Source organism: Leptodactylus fuscus, chromosome 4 (assembly GCF_031893055.1).
Source record: "Leptodactylus fuscus isolate aLepFus1 chromosome 4, aLepFus1.hap2, whole genome shotgun sequence".
Lineage (NCBI taxonomy): Eukaryota > Metazoa > Chordata > Amphibia > Anura > Leptodactylidae > Leptodactylus > Leptodactylus fuscus.
In genome coordinates this window covers 198286098-198307400 of record NC_134268.1, presented here as the reverse complement: position 1 = coordinate 198307400, position 21303 = coordinate 198286098, and the positions used below count along the sequence as shown (strand labels likewise).

The following is a 21303-nucleotide window of genomic DNA, read 5'->3' as shown; positions in this document are numbered from 1 at the left end:
TTCCTATCTGGAAATAAACCATTTGATCCCTGTCCTTTACGTGCAGGGACAATATCATCCATACACATGTCGGCAGACATCAGACCTGCGATGTTGTAACTGATGAAGAGAACGTGACACAACACTGCCTGTGGGCAGCAAAATGAGCAGCGCAAGGTGAAGGAATGGGGCCACGTAATCCACATGGCTATGAGACAATGGGTCCAGATGCGGCTGTGCCGGGCACTGAGGGAAAGGGAAAGTATGGGAGCGGAATAATCGCAACTCCAAAGGAAGAGATTACAACCAGCTATAGAAAATAAGGGCCATAGTAACATGCTAGGACAAATGCGGTGTCCCCAAAATTGTAGGGTGATATATAGGACATGGGCATGTAACAGGGGCTACCATCAAAGCCAGGCAATGGTCTCTCAGAATAGGGTTATGCTAATTGTTTACTTACAGGAGGAACAAAGCTGGCTCTCTAGTACCAGGTATTAGATAACTAACCTATAAGTCAATGGCAGACCCTTTAACAGGCTGTGCAACATGACTTATCATATAAGCCAGACTAAAATCTTATCTACAATGAAAATATATCAAACTACAGACAGCTTAAAAAACATCTCACTAGGTCTGAAAAGCCTAATGACAAACAACTTAGGATGGGCGCTGTCATCCTGAGCATTTTGGTATTTTGTTTCTCCAAATCTGCTCAGCTGTTCCAAAGATATAAGCTCTTTTATTGTTGATGCAGAGTAGAGTATAATAGCAAAGTGGGCGGTAACACTGTGGTTCCTCTGGGGCGGGGTCTCTGTGTGCCGCCCACTTGGCTAGTAGACCCTAATTTACATCAATATTAAAAGAGTTTAAACCTTTGGAATGGCTGAGCAGATTTGGATAAACAAAATACTCAGTAACAGCGTCGATCAGATCTAAATCATGTGCTTTTCGAAACTGGTGACAGGTTCTTTTTAGGACATGCCCTATTCCTGTACTAACGCATACCCACCATATTGTCAATTCAGAGCTACGTAGAAGAACCTGTGGGGCTGTAAAATGGCTTACTATTCAGTCGGCAACTTGTCAACTGAATAATAAGCCCCTGATTTCTATGTTTTGCGTTCAGTGGGTGGTTCTATGCCGTGATTGACAGACAGAGACAGCCGTCACTCAGCAAGTAGGACCGCCCACTGGACTCCTATGCATATAAAGAGTGTTACTTCTCCTGAATCCTTTGCCCATATAACCATATATCAATCTACTCAGCACCTCCTGGTCTATAACATGCTGCCTGCAGATTGGATACAATAAAGATATGCATTTCAATTGTTCTATGCAAGCCATTGATATCAGAATAGATCATTAGCAGATTTCTCATTCACCAGGCTGAGCTGCAATATGGGGCACAGCCCATGGACAAGAGAGGCCTAGGAACAAAGCCAAAGTTATACCCCCTCTTCATCCCTACCGTACGTGCAGAAGAAAGGTAAAGTGCTCTTAGTTTATATTAGCGCTTTGTTTCATGCACTTAGTGGGTTAAGATTTCATACGAGCATCCTAAAAGGCTTCAGGAAATGAGGGGTTAAACCAGAATCTTTGACGCGGATTATCTTGGGAGCAGTTTAGTATTTGGTGATGCTAGTGGCCCAGGTTTGTGTGAGATGTAAATGTCCGCGCCCGGTATAATTGTATCCAGCCTCGCTATTGATTGGCCTTATTATTCCATCTACAAGTCTACATTGTGAGCCATTTAATCTGATTATCCCAGTGAAATAATACTTGCTCTCCACTGGCTGGCAAAGTCACATTGCCTCCATAAGAACTCTGGCACAGACAGTCAATTAAACTAATAGCGGCTGAGATTAAATCCAAAAGTAAACACTTTCTTTCAGTAGCAGAGAATCGAATGTCAAGAGTTTGCCCAGTTCCTGAGGATTTTCAACCTAATTTTGATATCTGCGTCGAGATCCATCAATGTCTGCCTGGTCATCTATGAACACGCAGTTAAGCCAGGATGACTGCAGATCTATTAATAGGACAGCGACTATAGGGAGTCTATCACCAGATAGGTTGGGCTCACCCGATGGTAACGCCTCCCCACCCCCATGGAGATTTATGCCACCATTGCTGAGATATTCATTTATTTCATTGAGTTTTCTGGAGCACCAACGGTGGATCCATTGCTCCAAACTGGTACGCTCCACACTGCTCTACCACGTCCGCTTTTCCCCTGCTCTTCTTTGAGCGACAGGGTGCTATGCTGAAATCTTGCCTTACCTCATATTCTCCTGTCCGCGCCGGTGTATTAGAGCAGGGTGATGCATAGTAGTTTGGCGCAATGGAGTCATCCTCCACTATTCTTGGTATTTTTCTGGACCTTATTAATGGACAGAAAATTGTTACTTAGTCAAATAATTCCAGTGCCAGATATTGGAGCCGGTAAATGAATTTGCAAGTGGCCAGTGAGAGGCCCTGAAACCGGCAAGTTCTCTGGTCTTGATATACAGCTTAAGAGGTATTGCCGGGGGCAACACGGTGGCTCAGTGGTTAGCACTGCAGCCTTGCAGTGCTGGAGTCCTGGGTTCGAATCCCGCCAGGAACGACATCTGCAGAGAGTTTGTGTGTTCTCCCCGTGTTTGTGTGGATTTCCTCCCATTCTACAAAGACTTACTGATAGGAAGAAAAATGTACGTTGTGATCCCTATATGGGGAGCACAATCTACATTAAAAAAGAGGTATTGCCTCCATTCTGTCTCCAGGTGTACAGCACATACAATAGTCATTATAACGCTCACAAATAAGGAAAGTGCAGCGCATGCGCAGTCCATGTGCATGTAGAAGATTGGAAGGAAGAAGATTGCAATGTAGGACGGAAGAGGATCTTAGTGAGGAGAATCACCCATTGAACACTAACAAACTTAGTTGCACATCACATTAAAGTGCATTTTATTGGCCTTTGTACAAGGGCCCAAATGCGTGCTTGCAAAAGTTCAAAGTTAGGTTAGGGTCACCTAAAAATAGTGTCCTCCCCTTGTGATCGCTGCCTCCATTTCTAGGATATCACGGTTTTGGTCAATATGCTAAGGGACTCTTGGGAGCAATGAGGTTGCTGCCATGTCTCCAAAATTGACAACACACGGATATCTCAGCAACGTCCCCAATTCACAAGGGGAAAACACCATTTGACTCGGGTGACCCTAACCCATCTATCTTTAGGGCTAGGTTCTGGTGATAGACTCCATTATCTGTGCTGGAATTAGTTTAATAGGGAGAGATTAGCTGACAGGCTCCCTTAAAAAAAGTCAGTCGACAAGTATTAGGGATGTTGTGTACGAAACGAAACAAAAAAATGCTAAAATCCTGCGAACTAATAATGAGTCGGCTACTCGGCAGCTTGTATTACAGATAATGCCGCTGTGATCCGGTTCCTCAGCTGTGAGCTCGGAGATGATGACCTTTCAATAAGTCTCAGTATCTGCTTATCACACAGCAGACGTCACATAACACACGGCCAATGCTCGCCCAACTGCTGCACATCCCATCATCTGGCAGGGCCCGCAGGAACAACAACGAAAAAAAAAATTCAAAGGATTAATCTACCCGCTGAGTGAGAAAGCAAAGCGCTGAGCTCTTTTATCTAGGAAATCGTCAAGAAGGATAAATCCTATCTTATTATGTTATTCTTATAGTTTTATGACCGGCATTAGGAACACAGGCAGCCTCGTCAGACTCTTGGGAGGCAGCACCTTGTAAAGCGGTTTAATGGGGGGCATTAACATTCCAGATACTGTACGCGACCACATCCAATAGAATGCGCGGCGATGATGGAAATATTGCATTGGAGGAATTTTAATTAGAACTATTAGGAATTATCTCCCGGGCATTTCAGAGGATGACATTAAAAAGGATGCTCAGCTGTTCATAGGGGATCAAGGCAAAATCCCAAAAGTACAAGAGCGCGGTTTAATGGGAAGGTCCGGGAACAAGACAACGGCCGGGGGAATCATCGGCGGCACACGTCTTAGGACATTGGTTACATAGAATAGGAAGTAATACACACATTTTTTACCTAAATCCATGCTTTTCGATTTCCGCGTTTTCACAAACTCCATTTGACTGGCGTCTCCAAATTGCTTGGTGCGCTTTTCGGACATGCTCTGGCGTCCAAATCCTTCTCTCTGGAAGGCAAGGGACGGATCTACATCTGGGCTCAGAGTGCTGCTGGGTGGAAAACAACAATGATCGTGACAGCTGTCGAATTATTACTGAACATGTACGAAACAACAGTTGTGATATTTGGTTTTGTCAAAATGAAAGGGATTGTCCAAGTCAGGGTATGACCATTTAAAGTGACGGCTGAGTTGTAAAAAGCAGGTGGGGGTACCAGACGTCAGACAAAATTTTCTTTACATGATGACGGGGCAGCCATCTTGTCTGAGCCGAAACGTTGCAAACAGCAGTTCAGAGTTTTGCTTTACAGCAGCCATTACATTGGTAAATGCATCTTTTATGTAAAATGCTTATGATTTTTTGGATTTTTGTCTTTATTTTCCATGTCCCTATGTATATTTGAAAAATCTTGAAACCCTACAGCTTTCACTCTGTCCATTGGGCTTTAAAATACTATTTTTGAGGCTTCCTGTTCTGTAGAGATCACTTCACAGCAGTCATCTCATAACCACAGGCAGGATTAAAATGACAAGTGATACCTATACATAGATAACACAGGATCCAAAATTCTTAAAGGTGATGGTCACAGGTCATCCCCCCCTTCCTTCCCAGCACAGGTTGCAGAGCATGCCCACAACACTCTCCAATAAAAGCCAATGGGTCATCTCAATGTTACTATGCTTCATGTGGCTGCTGTAAAGCCTATCTCTACATACCATCAGCCAAAGTACACAGAAGATAGTCGCCCCCATAGTCATGTACAGAAATAAACAAGTATTAAAACCAATTTAGAAAGTTTAAAATATCTTTATCTGGATTTTATCATTAAAAAAAATGTGTTACATTTCTTTCAGAATCCCAGTTTCCTTCATGCCAATTGCAATAAGAAATTGCAAACTGAATTTACAGACTCGTATTTAAGACACAGACTCAAAGTGTGACCCAAGATGAGATTTAGCGAATAAACCTTTCTAAGTGTCCTGAATGTCACCTTGTCCTGCTTATTACGGAGCGCTGTCATTAAGCTGCATCCCACCAGCACATTCATCCCTCTTATTTCCAATTACTAAAATATTCATCACATTTCTGCAGACGCACATCTCATCCCCAAGACTGATTTGGGAAGAGACCAGCCACCCGGTGACCCTGCATACTATTAACATTCCTAATATTAATCCCTTCTTATTGCGCACTTTGTTTTCATAATAATTTCATGAAGGATTAAGGAGATAATGTCAGGCCAGACAGCGTACATTTCCCTCAGTGATTCGGAACAGCTGCCGGGCTTGTTTGGATAACCCCCTCTTGTCCATGGTGACTGCTCCAAGTCTCTGCCTCTGAGTAAGAGGTTTCAGGGAACATGTCTGTTTGTCTGTCTCAACCCACTGACTGCAGGATATTGAACCGCTCAGTCTACGAGCCTTGTTTTTATTTGTAATGGCTGTTTAGTTTCTACCGTTTATGGTGTGTTTTACACGTTACTATATGGAGTATATTTTCCCCTGATATAACTAAAAGGAGAGAAACTTCCAACACCAGATCATGTAATGGGAACCAATACCCGACACCTGGCTCTCTCATCCCAGTGTCCAATGGTATTGCTTATATGTGCGGATTGGCATTGCAGATTAGTTCAGTAAATTCACTGACCACTATGAGGATTGAGGCAGGGGCAGGGCCGGATTATGGCTCCGATCACATGACCTGGTGTTGGAACCAGTCCAAAAGCCTGAAGAACCCAACCAGTACATAAACTGTGAGGAGTCCCCAGAAAAACCTCTTTAGGATGCAGTCACCGCAGTACAGCGCCCCTGCTGCCAGGCTAAGCCCCCAAGCTCTACGCCACCTCACCGCAGTACAGCCCTCCTGCTGCCAGGCTAAGCCCCCATGCTCTACGCCACCTCACCGCAGTATAGCCCCCTGATGCCAGGCTAAGCCCCCATGCTCTACGCCACCTCACCGCAGTAGCCACCATGCACAACCATGTGAACAGATCTCAAACAGTTCACCTTATTATGCGGTTTCAGTCAATGAAATGAGAGTTACGGCTAGTTCACACGGGGTAAGAGGAGGTGGATTTTGGCGTGGAATCCACCACAAAATCTGCACCCTCACAATAGAGGTCTATGTAGACAGCTAGTGATCTTTTTCCCGCAAGAAAAGAAGCGAGCTGCCCTTTCTTGAGGCAGACGCCACGGCGGAAACCGCCACGGCGCATCCGTATCTAGACAATCCCTCTGGACTGGGCCCACTCATTTGGGCCTACTCTTTAACGGGAAGCCACGACTGTCGGAAGCTGCAACAGTCACACCGCGCCACCAGCGTCAAAATCAGGACCTAAATACGAGATCACTAGTGGTTACAGTCCCTTAGGCATGGTGGGGTGCTGAAAGTTGGCTGCCATTGCTGTGGTGCTATGGACCAGAACCTGGAAGTTTATCCTGGCAACAGAAGTTTGGTTGGGCTACTGGGTCACTCTTCCAGTGGGTGCTATAATGCAGATACCAAGCAGTGGTGCATCCAATATAATAGGGACCCTCTATCCCGAGGTTATCAAACCTCATGGAAATTTTATCAAGAAGCGCAGGCTATTGCATAAGGATGTACCACCCAAGTCCATTTGTTTTTTCTAACATGTTGGCGTACTTTACATTATTGCCAAATGTTGGGCAGCACAGACACGAGACATTGCCCAACTAATAAAAAATTCCCTAGTAGAATCTATAGTATAAATTTAAAAAATAAAAAATAAAACTGGAACATCCAATTCTATTTTTTGTTTTTGGGTAGAGGACTGGAGTTCATTACACTAAAAAGTTGATGCAAACCATATTACAGGATGGAGTATTACCACTACACTACAGCTTCGTACAAGTGGGAAAAAAAGATGTGCTTATTTTTTTCCAGTACTTTCCCATGACTAATATGCTTTTACGGCACAGAAAACGCCTTGTAATGAAGGAACTGTAGTGGTTTTAACATCCATTAAGGATGCCTGGGTCACGGTATAGGTGGAGAACGTAGGGGGGGAAATAAAACAAACATTGGAGCTACTCTACGGCAAATGCATTCTAACAAAGCGACTTTAACAATCTACTGAATGGATAAATCTTGAGAGAACATATTCCGCCCCCTGAACCGGATTTTAAGAACGCTGAAAAGAGTAGAGTAGATATTGCTCGACAAATCCTAATAATGTAGCACATCTACCATAAGAGCTACGGAAAAAAAAAAAGTTATGCTTCTCAAAAAAAAAAAAAAAATCCAGGATCACAGATGTGCCTCGAAAATAATTTGTCAGGCTAGGTTCCTATCAGTGCTGGGCTCTCTGCTTGGGGGATGCGTCTATATAAAAAAAAGGAAGCATCGCTGCAAAATACATTTTAATTTACAGCTACTTATCTCCATGGTTGCAGACTACAAACAAACCCTGTGTAGTCTGGCCCTGCAAACAACTTCTTTCCCCAAATTTAGTACGTTAGCAAGAATTAGGTTGCAAATTGGTGTGGGTATAAGTGAAGGATGCCAATGAACAATCGGTGCTGTTAGGGTCCATTCACAGAGTATTTTGGTGCTGGGCCACACGGTGGCTCAGTGGTTAGCACTGCAGCCTTGCAGCACTGGAGTCCTGGTGTTCAAATCCCGCCAAGGGCAAAAAACCATCTGCAAGGAGTTTGTATGTTCTCCCCGTGTCTGCATGGACTTCCATCCCATATTCCAAAGACATACTGATAGGGAAAAATGTACATTGTGAGCTCTATGTGGGGCTCACAATCTACATTTATAAAAAAAAAAAAAAAAAAAAAAAAAAAAAGGAGTATTTTGGTGCTGATTCTGGCGTGGAATCCGCATGGAAAAAACCCCGCCTCCTATTGACTTCAATGGATTCAGTTTTCCGCGCGGAACCCATTGAAATCAATAGGAGGCTTTTTTTTCTCATTGATTTCAATGGGTTCCACATGGAAAACGCAACCCATTGAAGTCAATGGCAGGCTTTTTTTTTTTTTCCCATGCCAGAATCAGTGCCAAAATTCTCCGTGTGAATGGACCCTTCAGTTTCCGTACTCAATATGATAGTTAGGCTAGTTATACTTGTCAAGTGGGCATTCCTGGGCTGCAGCAAACAGTTTGGGACCACTCATCTGACAGTAGAGAGCCTAATTTGCATATTGGTGGCTGGTACTAACAGAATCGATTACTCAAGAAGAGTCGGGGCTAGAGAAAAAATTCCAATGGAGCTGGAATCAGTAAAGCAGCACCAATTAATTGTAAGCAGAGATGGTGGAAGTTTTTGTTGACTGAAACGATTGGACCACCATCAATCCGGTGACGACCACTGAATATTCCGCAGGACAATGCTGTCGTATGGGGTAGGAAATATAGTGCCATTGAACAAGAGCCAACCACCCACACACAGCTGTGTCTAGAAGAGCTGAGCGGAGCAGTACAGGGAAGGTGCGCCGCCTCAATGATTTCCCTGCAATCTTGCTGATCTCCTCAAAGGAAACTCAGAAGAAGGCCTGAGCGCAGAAGAAGCATCTAATAATTCTCACTGCTTGTGTTAATTATCACTACAGCCTTAGGAGGTGGCTCCACAGAGAGCTTTATTTTGCTTATTGATGTACATAATTACTAGGCTTGCAAATTAATGCATAATTCCCCAATTACGCAGGGAGGACTGTAGTCTTCAAGACTGTCTAATAATTATCAAATTCATGTCGACGATCATCTCTTTGGGTATCATTATGCTCCGAAAGCTGCACAAACCTGTAAGACAAAGTGCAGTCTATAGGCAATTTGACGCACTATGGCGGTCTCGGGGCTGCGGCGCTACAACCTCCACCATCAATAATTACTGGATTATCACACCCGGGGCCCGTACTCATGGGCATGGAATATAGCAAAGATGAAATAAATCAAAATTAAAGATTTTTTTGTGGACTGCTTTGGGACAAAACTCATTTTCTTTCCTTTTTTTTTTGCCTCTGTTCTAAAACACGATAGATTTTGGGAGAAGTGAACAATTCTCGCCTGCGATGTGTCGGAAGTTATCCAGTGTTAGGGTAGCACAGGTCGTACCCATTGTTAGACAATACCCACCTTTCTGTAGATTCACTAGTTACGGTTTTGGACCAGGCTCCGGCAGAGTCCGTGATGCATCCTACGTCGTCGTGAGAGCTGGAAGACGATTGGTCGGAGAGCTGAGAAGGCAGCGGTAGGGTGCGGTCATCTTCTATGATCACAGTGTCGTCGTGAGGCATGTTCACTGTCGGGGAAAGTTGGTATTTACCTGCGTAAAGAGAATATATGTAATAAAGATGAAAGTTATAAAAGACTCTTCTCTGCGCTCTTATTTATCAGTATTGCAAATGATTCTATCATTCCCTAGTTACGTAGGGAGGACTGTAATATACATGTACTAGATAGGAGACAGCCGGACCCCTAGGGGTCACTAGTAAGGAACCAGTGACATAAGTGAGTGATGTCACCGATCCCTCTCCGGCTACTGCCGAGGTCACTGATCCCAGAGGACACGGGGGGTTCAGCACTTTTGGCAATTATGTGCTGAGACAAGTCTGGACAGACAAAAGCGAAGTGCCAAGCACAAGTGAGTATGTTTTTTTTTTTTATTCTATTTTTTTCCACCTTTCCTGGCTTCCACATGGGTTGCTCCAATTCCTTTAAACAATAGGTCATTATTTCAAGACATATTACCATTAAATAAGAAAATCGGCTGTCAATCCAAAGCAAAATCTAAATGTCACGTATGGATTTGTGGCTACTCTAATCAAAACATGAGGATATTGGCTATATACTGTAAGTAAATAGTCTCTAATATGTGTATATACGATACAGGCAACATGTTCCGGTAAGCCCCAATAACATAACGGAATGGATGTAAAAGAATACAACACAGAGGAATGTTATTGCAATAAAAATGACAACTATATGACACACTAAGTGACATATCAGAAGTACAATGTGATGTATATACTTGGCGTTTGCACCGGGACTTCAGCTGCGGCTTCGACTGCGGCTTTCGCAGCAGCTGACTGACTTCAAAGCTAGCTGTTATTCAGCAATAGGTACAATAAACCGCAAATAATATTAAAATAATAATAATATTAAAATAACCAATAATACTAATGTTAAAGTGTGACTATTCTGCTGGGTAATATGCGGCTTTATCTGCTGGATGTTGCCCCTGCATTACCTCTGTGGCCATTACGGATGAACGCTTTGTGCAGCCAATGGTTATGTAGTAAGTTTACTATTAGCGATAACAACAATTGTGTAATTTATTTTGATGACTTCATTACATTTTAAGCCCCTCTTGATACCTCAAGTAATGATCTTAAAGTGATCTTCATAGGAGAAGGGGAATACAGTAAGCACTAATGGTGAGGTTACATAAGAAGGGATTGAGCGGTTATTGATATAGATCAGGAGAGGCAGGAGCGGTCCGCACGATGGCGGCGGCTCACAGAAGTGAAGGCTGGACCGGTGCCTGGAGAAATAACAACAACAAGCCCTGGAGATTGCTTCTATTACATTAACATCATCATAGTGTGAATGGGTATTTATCAAGTACTGGGACGCACAGGGACGTGCACTAAGAGGACGGGATTTATGCGTGAAAATTAAAAACCCATCATGATTTTTTTTCCCAAGACTTAAACTTACATGCACATGTTCTACGGCTCATTGTAATGCAATTCACCAATTCTTCATTGGAACTTTCCTATGGTCAATGCATGTACTGAAAAAATACGTGATGACCGTGAGATTTATTTTTTGGCTCTGGTCACACCAGTATCATGGGGTTTCAATTATAAATCAGCTTTTTTTGGGTTTTTTTTTTTTTTTAATTTATTTATTTTAGATCGTAGACTTTTTGTGCAGAATTTTTTCTGTACATGGGCAGTCGAGATGAGCAAATAGTATTCGAAACTGTAGTTTCGAATACCTCACTCCATAGGAATGAATGGAGGCAGCAGACACCGGCCGCTTAACCCTTTAGTGTTCGGCCGCGTCCATTCATACCTATGGAAGCGAGGTATTCGAAACTAGAGTTTCGAATACTATTTGCTCATCTCTAATGGGCAGCCATCTTGCCTGACCTTCCTGCTCCGTTAACATTTAGAGATATGTTTTACAGCATAGTTAGGGCCATAGGCAGTAATAGTCTGAGGCTGCTACAGTGAAAATCTCTACAGAATTGGCAGGTGTCTGTTCATAATTAGGCTTAGTAGCCATTGAAAATTGCAGGATAAATTATTTTAATGGATACATGACTCTGGGTGTTATCCTATATTGTGATCCTGTCTGTCATGTAAATGAGGTGACTGCTGCGGTGAAAATCCCTACAGAATTGGCAGGTGTCTGTTCATTATTAGGCTTAGTAGCCAGTGAAAATTGCAGGATAAATTATTTTAAATAAAGAGACACTGAAAATAAAAAATCATCAAAAATTCTGAAAAAATGTGTTACATAAAAACGTGACAAGTTCCCTTTAACCAATCTGATAACATCTTCCCGTAAAGCTTGCTGGGAAGGGATAACTGGACAAGTGTCAGACAGCGGGAAATCATCATAGTAAATACCTAACACTGTCAACAACTATCCCATCAAATCTACTATTGTACGTAATGTTTACCAATACTGTCCTGCTTATATCAAAATACAGCGGGCGATTTATCCGAATGTCACAAAAAATAATTATTTTTCACAATTATAATGTTAATGAGCTCATTAGAATCTCTGGAATGCGAGCGATCTAATATCTCTGCTCACGTCTTTATATTCAAGAAGAGCAGGGGGGGGGGGATCACTCGCCAGTACGAGAAAAAAAAATGTTTTTTAACGTCAGGAACAATTTTAATCAAACAGCTCATTGTGTTTTAAATGTGAAAATCCTTACAAACTAATCCCATGATGAGCCAGTCGGTAAATCCAAGTCCTCCCGTGGCAAGACAAGTCTTTATTAACTGGGTCTGTTAAGGGAAAGCTGGATTGCTGCAAAGCAAGCGCTAATAACCTCATTGGCCACGGGGGACGATGGAGCCAGCGTGAGGCTGCATGCTAACAAAGGATGCAGAAAATTATCTATACGGTTTCGGAGCTAATGCACTGAAAAATAGGAAAGCCAAGCAAGTCATGGATGGCACTCAGATGACCTATTCCGGGGCCCGCCATTCACATGTGCACAAGTTCTTTCCTTCTAAATATTATAGAGATGGGGGGAGGGGGGGAAGAGATAAAATATCTCAGTTTAACCATAATGGCCGAATACTCTACAACATTTTGTTTTGGGTCCAGATGGTTTTTGTCTCCCTTTTTTTTTCACTCTGGACACACACGGCTTTCTTAGTCTCTGTTCAAATCTGCATCAAGTTTATGATGTCATGTCAAATCGGCCATGCCATAGACACAGGTGACAGATACCACTGACTCTTAAAGGGGTTTTGTTAAAGTGTTGTTTTATTGTTTTGTTTTTTTAAAGTTGCTACAGTTACAAGGCTTCTATTGCAAATGTGGACATAGCCAATATATTTTTTATGGCTTTACAGCTTAGAAGGCTGGTGCCATGCTGGGGCTAGGGCAAGTGATATGACCAAAGGATGCGTGATGGTAACACCTGGTTGTCACTGCATGGTGGCAGGGATCTGTTCACATACAGCAAAGCAGCTCCATTCATTTCAACGGGTACCAACAGAGACATCTGAGCCCTGTATTATAGACATCACAGTAGTTCCCTTTGAAATGGATTTGATGGACCTCATCTACTATGGAACTATGAAAATGAGTGGAGCTCCTGTGGTTCCATTTCCCCATGTATGTATGGGGCCACACGGTGGCTCAGTGGTTAGCACTGCAGCCTTGCAGCTCTGGAGTCCATCTGCAAGGAGTTTGTATGTTCTCCCCGTGTTTGCATGGATTTCCATCCCATATTCCAAAAAAGACATACTGATAGGGAAAAATGTACATTGTGAGCTCTATGTGGGGCTCACAATCTACATTAAAAAAAAAAAAAAAAAAAAAAAAAAAAAAAAAGATATATATGTATGTATGTATGTATGTATCTATCTATCTATCTATCTATCTATCTATCTATCTATCAATCATCTATCTATCTATCAATCATCTATCTACCTATCTACCTGAACAGATATGTATGTATATATTTATACATAGGTATAAATCGTCTTTTGTCAGCCTCATATATTTCCATATAAACAGAGAATGTGTTGAACAATTGGGTGAATAAATATTCTAAGCAAACAAGTCCCAAGCAAAGAACTTGTTACGCACAGATCATCTGTTCATGTTAAAGGGATCTTAGGGCAACCACATGGACAGCCAATGACTAGCTTAAGGGCATTTACCAAGCTAGAGATATAGAGGACCTCCCGTAAGGATAGATCATCAGTATCGGATTAGTGGGAGTGCAACAGCCAGCACCTGCATAAAGAGCATAGCAGGAAGCGGACAGCGCTGTTCTCTTTGTAGTGGCCAGATGAGGTACTGCAGATCAGTCATTCAATAGAATAGAAACTAAGCCGCAGTAACTCAGTTCCACCACTACACAGAGAACAGGACTTTCTGCTTCCTGCTCCATTCTCCGTATATAAGCTAAAGGATAGACTGCTGGGTGTAAGACCCCGCTGATCTGACAGTAGTGACCTAGTTTTAGGATATTTATTTTATAGCAATGTTTTCAGTCTGGAAACCCCCTTTAAAGCCCACATCGCTATATGAATGATAAACATCTACACATTAAAATTATTCAGTAAAGTCAAAAGAGTAGTTTTGAAAAAAATGGTGGCCAGGGGTCATGCATGTGTGCTAGGTATAAGTAATGTTGGTGAATACTTTTACTTATTCAATTTTACACTTTGTTAGATTTTTTTTTTTTTTTTATACCACTGGATGCACTATTGGAAATACAGTCTTATAGGTAAAAAAAATAAAAATCATACAAAAACACTTTATTGTGATAAACGAATCCATCGCATCTTGGCCTGGCATAGGACAGAGGTTTCGTCCTGAAGAAGCGTGGAGGTGGCAGCTTTCCAAAGCGTTTAGTAACCCGTGCTCTGCTAAACACTTATCTCAGGCACATAGTGCTGACATATGCAAGCTAGCGCACAGAAAGCAGGAAAGCCTTGCATTACGCACCATGACGCTGAAGGCAAGGCTCTGCACCACTTTCAGCCTATTAAAAGATTAACAAAGAAAACGCAAAAATAATTGAAAACTTCAAGACAGCAACAAAAGTTCCTTCATTTATCGGTACGCAGCTGGAGAATGGGTTCTTGAGACATGAAGTCTTCTCTCGGCAGAGGCATTTCCTTTCGAGTCAATATACATCAAATAGAGCAATGTGCATACATTACAAGCGAGCCTTCAAGCCGAACACAATGAGAGGGCTCAATGATTTACTAATAAAGTCCTTACCATGTCTAATGCACATCCTCTCACTTAATAGGCCCATTGTGGGGGGAAAGACAAAAATAAAAGGTAATCCGATAAAGAACGGGCCGGGCGTAAAGCTCAGCGCCCATTTCACCTGTTTCATTAGGAAAAACACTCTGTCAATCAAGTGGCCAGTCCTTTTTTACCCTGCACAATGGCGGCAGCTTACAAACGGGCCCGGGGATGTTGTATGCGGGCTGTCACCATTGTAAATAATGTATTAATCACTCTTCAATGAGCAGCAAAAAGAACAAAAACAAGACATGATTAGTCGAGTCGACTTGACTCACCCATTATCCTACTTAATGCGGCATTCCTCGTGGGCGATTCGTCAAATCCCTCAATGCCGCTGTACAGAGAGTGGGAAATTCTTCGTTCCCTGTCGTCCAGCATTGTCTCAATGGCCAATTCGGGCCCCGAGGGGCTTCCAGGTGACTCCAACTGTAGGATCAGGAGAGAAGGGATATCAGTGCTGACGGTCTATTTAACAGCATGGGGGAACAATAACAACGTGCCTGAGGCCTGCACCCGGCTGGGTACCAAATGAGCTAGAACTTTTCACCCTGTACCAAAATAATTTGCACTGACAGTTCTGCTTAATGGGCAACTTTCTATGCCGCTCTGTTGTGTACCTCCTGTGGAGCGCCTGTCATATTTCAACACCCTTAAGCAAAAAATAAATAGTACAAAGACAATGTCTCTGATCATATTAGGCCAAATTTGCTCACATGTTTAGGGCCCTTTAACCCTTTCTTTCCCCCATTTGTCTCTATGATTGTAAAAAAGCAAAAGCGAGAATGGAGTTTTCGGCATGGCCGCCCAACCTAAGACATGCGGCTGATGGATGAGGTCTCTATTCCTGCACATATACTGAGCGTGCACAATGGAGATATAACACAATGAAGTGTGTACATGATGTGTCATCACAGCATGCTATAGAGTGGGCACATTTTTCTTCCATTGTCTGCCCTTGCAAGAACTAATGAGATTTGTGACGTGGAGTCATGTATACATGATAGCTGCAGACATACTTGTACACTACAACCAGAAGACCATTGTGTAATAATAATAATAATAATAATAATAATAATAATAATAATAATAATAATAATAATAATAATAATAATAAAGTAACTACAAAAAATAAGACTAAATGAATGGATTACCCCACAGGCCCTATACTAGACATTACACAGAATCAGTTGCATCAGTACCAAGCATGCAAAGTAATTAACTCTTTGTTAAAGAGGTTCTCTATGCAAAAAAATAAAATAAAATAAAAATAAATTCTATATCATGCTCCACTGTCCCTGACACTCCAATTCCTCCCATTCATGAAGTGAAACTCCTCAAAGGCTATGACGTCCTGGATCCCGCTGACTGGCCTCAGTGCTCATGTGACTGCTGAGGCCAATCAGCGGCATCAGGAATTCACAGGTAGTAACGTCGCCCGTCCTTCGCTAGGCCGCTGATTGGCCTCAGCTATCACGTGTGGCAGGGACTTCCACTGAAAGGGAACAATGGACCAGCAGGATTGGGACACACCGAGAGGTCCTGGTGCAGCAGGGAACAGAGGAGTAGGATTTTTATTTTATTATTATTATTATTATTATTATTATTACTCTTCCACCTCCCCCGACCTAATTAAGATATAATATTTTTACCCAGACAACCCCTTTCAGAAACCCTACTACAATAATAAAAAAAAAATTAAGCTAGGTTTACACTAGTGTTCAGGTCTGCATGGGGACTATTAGAGACTATAGTGGGGTCCGCAGGATTTACGCCGGTTTTATTCTGAAATTGGTGGAGAGAACAGTCCGCCTTGCAGGACTTTTGTAACTAAATGATTTTAAGCGGAATCTTGTATAGAGACTCGGATGCAGATGTGAACCTAGCCTTACATTGTAGTCTTTATAAAAACATATTAAGAAGAATTTAGTGAAGAGCTAAACATTGCACAGAGGAGCAAGTGTGGGGAGTTAATGGGCACCCCTGAGGATCGGGGGGGGAGGGAGGGTTGGAATTTATGTGCCCAGGGATTAATAGGATAATGCATAATAAGGCCGGGTTCACATGATGTCTTTTGGCACATAATGTGCCACGTAGACGCCGCAGGAGCTTTTGCGGGCCATATACGCTCCCATTGTTTTTAATGGGAGCCGATACCGTATACGCGGCGCTATTTTGCGGCCGTGATTTTGCGGCGGCCACAAAATAGCGCTGCATATACGGTACCGGCTCCCATTGAAAACAATGGGAGCGTATACGGCCCGCAAAAGCTCCCGCAGCGTCTACGTGGCACATTACATGCCAAAAGACATTGTGTGAACCCGGCCTAAAAGTCATCACATCCGATCCTTCCCAAACATCATCCTATACAAATAAAGAGTCAGACGGCCCTGTGGAAATTCCAGAGTTTGACCAACTTTGTCCTTAACAAGTATCAATGATAAACAAGAACTTTACTATTGATTTTTTTGTGCATTAACACCAGTTAATTAGTTGATGAGGGGGCAAAGTTGTATTCAGGGGTTTATAACTTTATGGGGTGCAGAGAATGCAGTCGCCCCAGGGCCCAGGAGCCTTAGGGGGCCCATAAGCATTGGCATCAGTATTGGGATTGCAGCTTCCATCTGGCCCATAAGCCAAGGAGACCCACAGATTCCCTGAACCACACTAAGGTGGATTAAACTCCTTAGCACCCGTAACCATCACTATCAAGAATTCGCTGTAGGGATGAGGTAGGGGGCCCCGGATAAAAGATTGCACTGAGGCCCACAAAACTTTAGTTACACCACTGCTTATATTGCATTTGTTTTTCCTTTTTAGTTTTTCTTAATGATTCATTTTAACAGACACAAATTGTGATAATACAATGTAACATATCTGTATTAAAACACGCAGAGATTAAGTAAAAGGGAAATCTATCAGCCTGTGCAGATTGTGGCGGGGGAAAGAAGGGATAGGCAGGGCAGAACATGGGCGCCGGCAGCCCGGCTGACACATTGAGGCCTGTCTCTTGTTTCCAGTTGTAAGTAATCAAATCTGCATCACGTCTTCCTTAAACAAAACTGTCACCCACAAAAGTGAGACCATAATTCACAGCTGCCGGTGGAATCGACGCTTGTGCTTGTAAGACTGAAGCTGTCAAAGCCGATCAAATATTAAAACTGGAAATGGCTGCACTAAACTCTCATTCCCGGGGAAGAGGCTTCTGCTGGAGGATGAGCGCTGACACCCACAATGCAACTATCTTCCCCCCGTTACATTAATATTATTTTTCCACCTGAAGAGTCTCGCACGGTCCCATGTGGATGGATTCTGCTCACAGACAGTCTAATGGTTTGACGTTAGCGGTGTCGCCTGTTGGAAGGATACCTACCATTCACTGTAATTGCATGTTTACTCTGCCTTTTCCCTCCAAACGTATTTCCCCCAGCAGAGTGATTATATAGAACCTCAGAAATAGTAGCCTACTTTTCCTGCCAGGCATACCTGTTGACAAATTGGTTTTCTCTGCGAAATCTTAACAAAATGCAATCCCCTGATGCTGCTGTGTAAATAGTGGAAATATACCGGATATTTCTGGAGGACAGCAACAACCAAAACACTAAAAAATAAATGTATAGGTTAAAAGGACACCTCCATACAATAAGCTCCATCTTCAAAGAACTTCCGATGGGGCCAAAGTCCAACTTGACGGGCAATATGGTGCACGCTGCCGATACCTGTCGGCCTTCGTGGCTGTTCTCTGAGCTGAAAACATGTCCATATTTACTGTTTGGGTCTGTATGGCCCCGTGCACATTGGCAAATACGGTCCAGAAAATTCAGAGTGCCCATATGACCCAGACTGAATGTGGTTGAGAGACCAGGACTCTTCCATCATAGAGCATTATAATACGCCATACTTCACGCGAACGTAGCCTTAACATAGCGGTGAGTATGTAGGGTTTGTTATTTTCAACCTCAGTATTGGGTACTAGGGTTGAGCGATCGGGATCGGAAAAGATCGGATTCCGATCAGCGATCGAGTAAATTTCACGATCGAGATCGGAATTCCGACCCGATCTTTTCCAGTGGGATCAAGATCGGAGGTTATCTCAAGATCGGCTCAACCCTAAAAGTGACTTTTCCCATAGAAAAGCATTGACTAGGGTTGAAGATCGGGATCGGAAAAGATCGGATTCCGATTGACGATCGAGCAAATTTCACGTTCAAGATCGGGATTGAGATCGGGATCGAGATCGGCTGGAAAATGATCGGAAATCGGATTTTAAAATCGATCTTGAAATCTCAAGATCGGCTCAACCCTATAGGGTACAAAAAAAAATATTGGGGACAGCTCTTTAATATGAGGACCAAACAAAGTCAATGAAAAGGCTTCCCAAAACCAAAAACTATCAGAAAATTTATTTTCATGTCCTGAAATTTTTTTATTTGCTCTGGACTTTCCAAAGTGCACCAAAAATGCACGGGTCTGAGAAAATTATAATCTTGGAGAGCGTAGGAGATGCAAGGACTGAAGGGAAGGGGGCTGCAAGAACGGAAGGGAAGGGGCTGCAAGAACGGAAGGGAAGGGGCTGCAAGAACAGAAGGGAAGGGGCTGCAAGAACAGAAGGGAAGGGGCTGCAAGAACAGAAGGGAAGGGGCTGCAAGAAAGGAAGGGAAGGGGCTGCAAGAAAGGAAGGGAAGGGGCTGCAAGAAAGGAAGGGAAGGGGCTGCAAGAACGGAAGGGAAGGGGCTGCAAGAACGGAAGGGAAGGGGCAGCAAGAACGGAAGGGGCAGCAAGAACGGAAGGGACTGCAAGAACGGAAGGGACTGCAAGAACGGAAGGGACTGCAAGAACGGAAGGGACTGCAAGAACGGAAGGGAAGGGGCAGCAAGAACGGAAGGGAAGGGGCAGCAAGAACGGAAGGGAAGGGGCAGCAAGAACGGAAGGGAAGGGGCAGCAAGAACGGAAGGGAAGGGGCTGCAAGAACGGAAGGGAAGGGGCTGCAAGAACGGAAGGGAAGGGGCTGCAAGAACGGAAGGGAAGGGGCAGCAAGAACGGAAGGGAAGGGGCAGCAAGAACGGAAGGGAAGGGGCTGCAAGAACGGAAGGGAAGGGGCTGCAAGAACGGAAGGGAAGGGGCTGCAAGAACGGAAGGGAAGGGGCTGCAAGAACGGAAGGGAAGGGGCTGCAAGAACGGAAGAGAAGGGGCTGCAAGAACGGAAGGGAAGGGGCTGCAAGAACAGAAGGGAAGGGGCTGCATGAACGGAAGGGAAGGGGCAGCAAGAACGGAAGGGGTCAGTCCTTAGTAAAGTACTACTGATCACAATTACTTATATATGGGAGCAAACTAAGAGGGTGCAGATGAACATGGGCCTAGGAGCCCTAGAGAGCCCATAGGGTTTCTCTTTTCAATACAAGTCGACCAAAACAAACAAACAAAAAAAAAACAAAAAACAAACACCTTATAGCTGGGATGCTTAATAGAGATTTTGCTTTAGTGCCCAGAACTGTCATGCTCCGCCTCTGATTTGGGATACCCAAGGTAAGCCTCTAGCTTTGTGGTTACCATGAGAAACAAACGCTTTGAAGTCAATGAAACGCAGTGGAGGCCTGGCTGCGAGCCAAGGATCTAAATAGGGGAGGGATCGGGGAAAGAAAACAAGACATTCCAAGCACATGAGCGGAGGAGGTCAGACAGTGTGCTAAGAAGATTCCCATTCCAACACTCAGCCGGCCTAATACAAATGAGATATTTAATGAAGCTCTGAATAGTAGTCTTATCTTCCCCTGTTTGATAAGCGCTGGGGAGATTTACTGCAATAAAGGGTCAACACAATTACAATTGGAAGCACGTCAAGCTGCAGGAGAACAATAAACTTGCAGTGCCAGTGAATTAGACTCAATAAGGCTTAAATTGCAAAATAAGGATTTGTTTTATTAGTTTTTACATAAAATGCAGATTAGGAGTGACAGCTTCACTAAAACATGAATTAATCACCGCTCAGAGCGGCTGGAGGCAGAAACAGGAAACAAATAAGGTGAAAGGAAAGAGTTTACCAAGGTACGCCAGGATCAATCGGATCATTTAAGGCGGCAATACCATTCAACAGGAAGGGAGACTCGGCAGTACTGTCTATGGAAAGATGGCATCACTGCAAATAACGCAAATGTAAATGAAATCTATATAGGGTGCGTAATATTGAGATATGGAGAACCGCCATCATTACTGCAATACTACCGTTATACAGGAAGGAAGACTCCGCAGTACTGTCTACAGAAAGATGGTGTCACCGCAAATAATGGAAAAATAAAAATATATATAATGGGTGGCGTAATACTCCACACCAACACCTCATATCATGGTAGACAGAAATGCAAGGAACACGAAAGTAAGGACCCCCAAAGTCACACATCACCCCCTCGTGCCCTGCACTGAGCTTAACACATAACATGTTCCTTTAACTGTGGACTGCGCTATCCATTATTGCTATGTCTAAATTGGCTAGTAACGCTCTAGGACACCACCATGACAATGACGATGGGTATACAGAAGTATAAGATACAGTAATGGAGGCCATATTGGATGAAAGATGAAGATCAAAAGAATTAATGGGAATTTTATTATATTTTAGAAAGATACTTTTAATGGAATAGGACATTTTATGGATTGCACCACCGT

The 21303-nt window shown here is 43.2% G+C and overlaps 1 protein-coding gene across 12 annotated transcripts in view; it reads right to left on the bottom strand.

Moving 5' to 3' along the window:
* Positions 1–21303, bottom strand: part of PARD3 (par-3 family cell polarity regulator) — a 441643-nt gene that overhangs the window by 179607 nt on the left and 240733 nt on the right. For 5 of the 12 annotated variants that reach the window (XM_075271584.1, XM_075271589.1, XM_075271591.1 and 2 more), the window contains 3 exons: positions 14919–15069; positions 9253–9442; positions 4043–4203 (listed from right to left, as the gene is read on the bottom strand). In XM_075271584.1, coding sequence (XP_075127685.1) covers positions 4043–4203; positions 9253–9442; positions 14919–15069 — 502 coding nt within the window. The remainder of the gene's footprint in view (positions 1–4042; positions 4204–9252; positions 9443–14918; positions 15070–21303) is intronic. The other 7 variants (XM_075271586.1, XM_075271592.1, XM_075271595.1 and 4 more) reach the window with 3 other exon arrangements.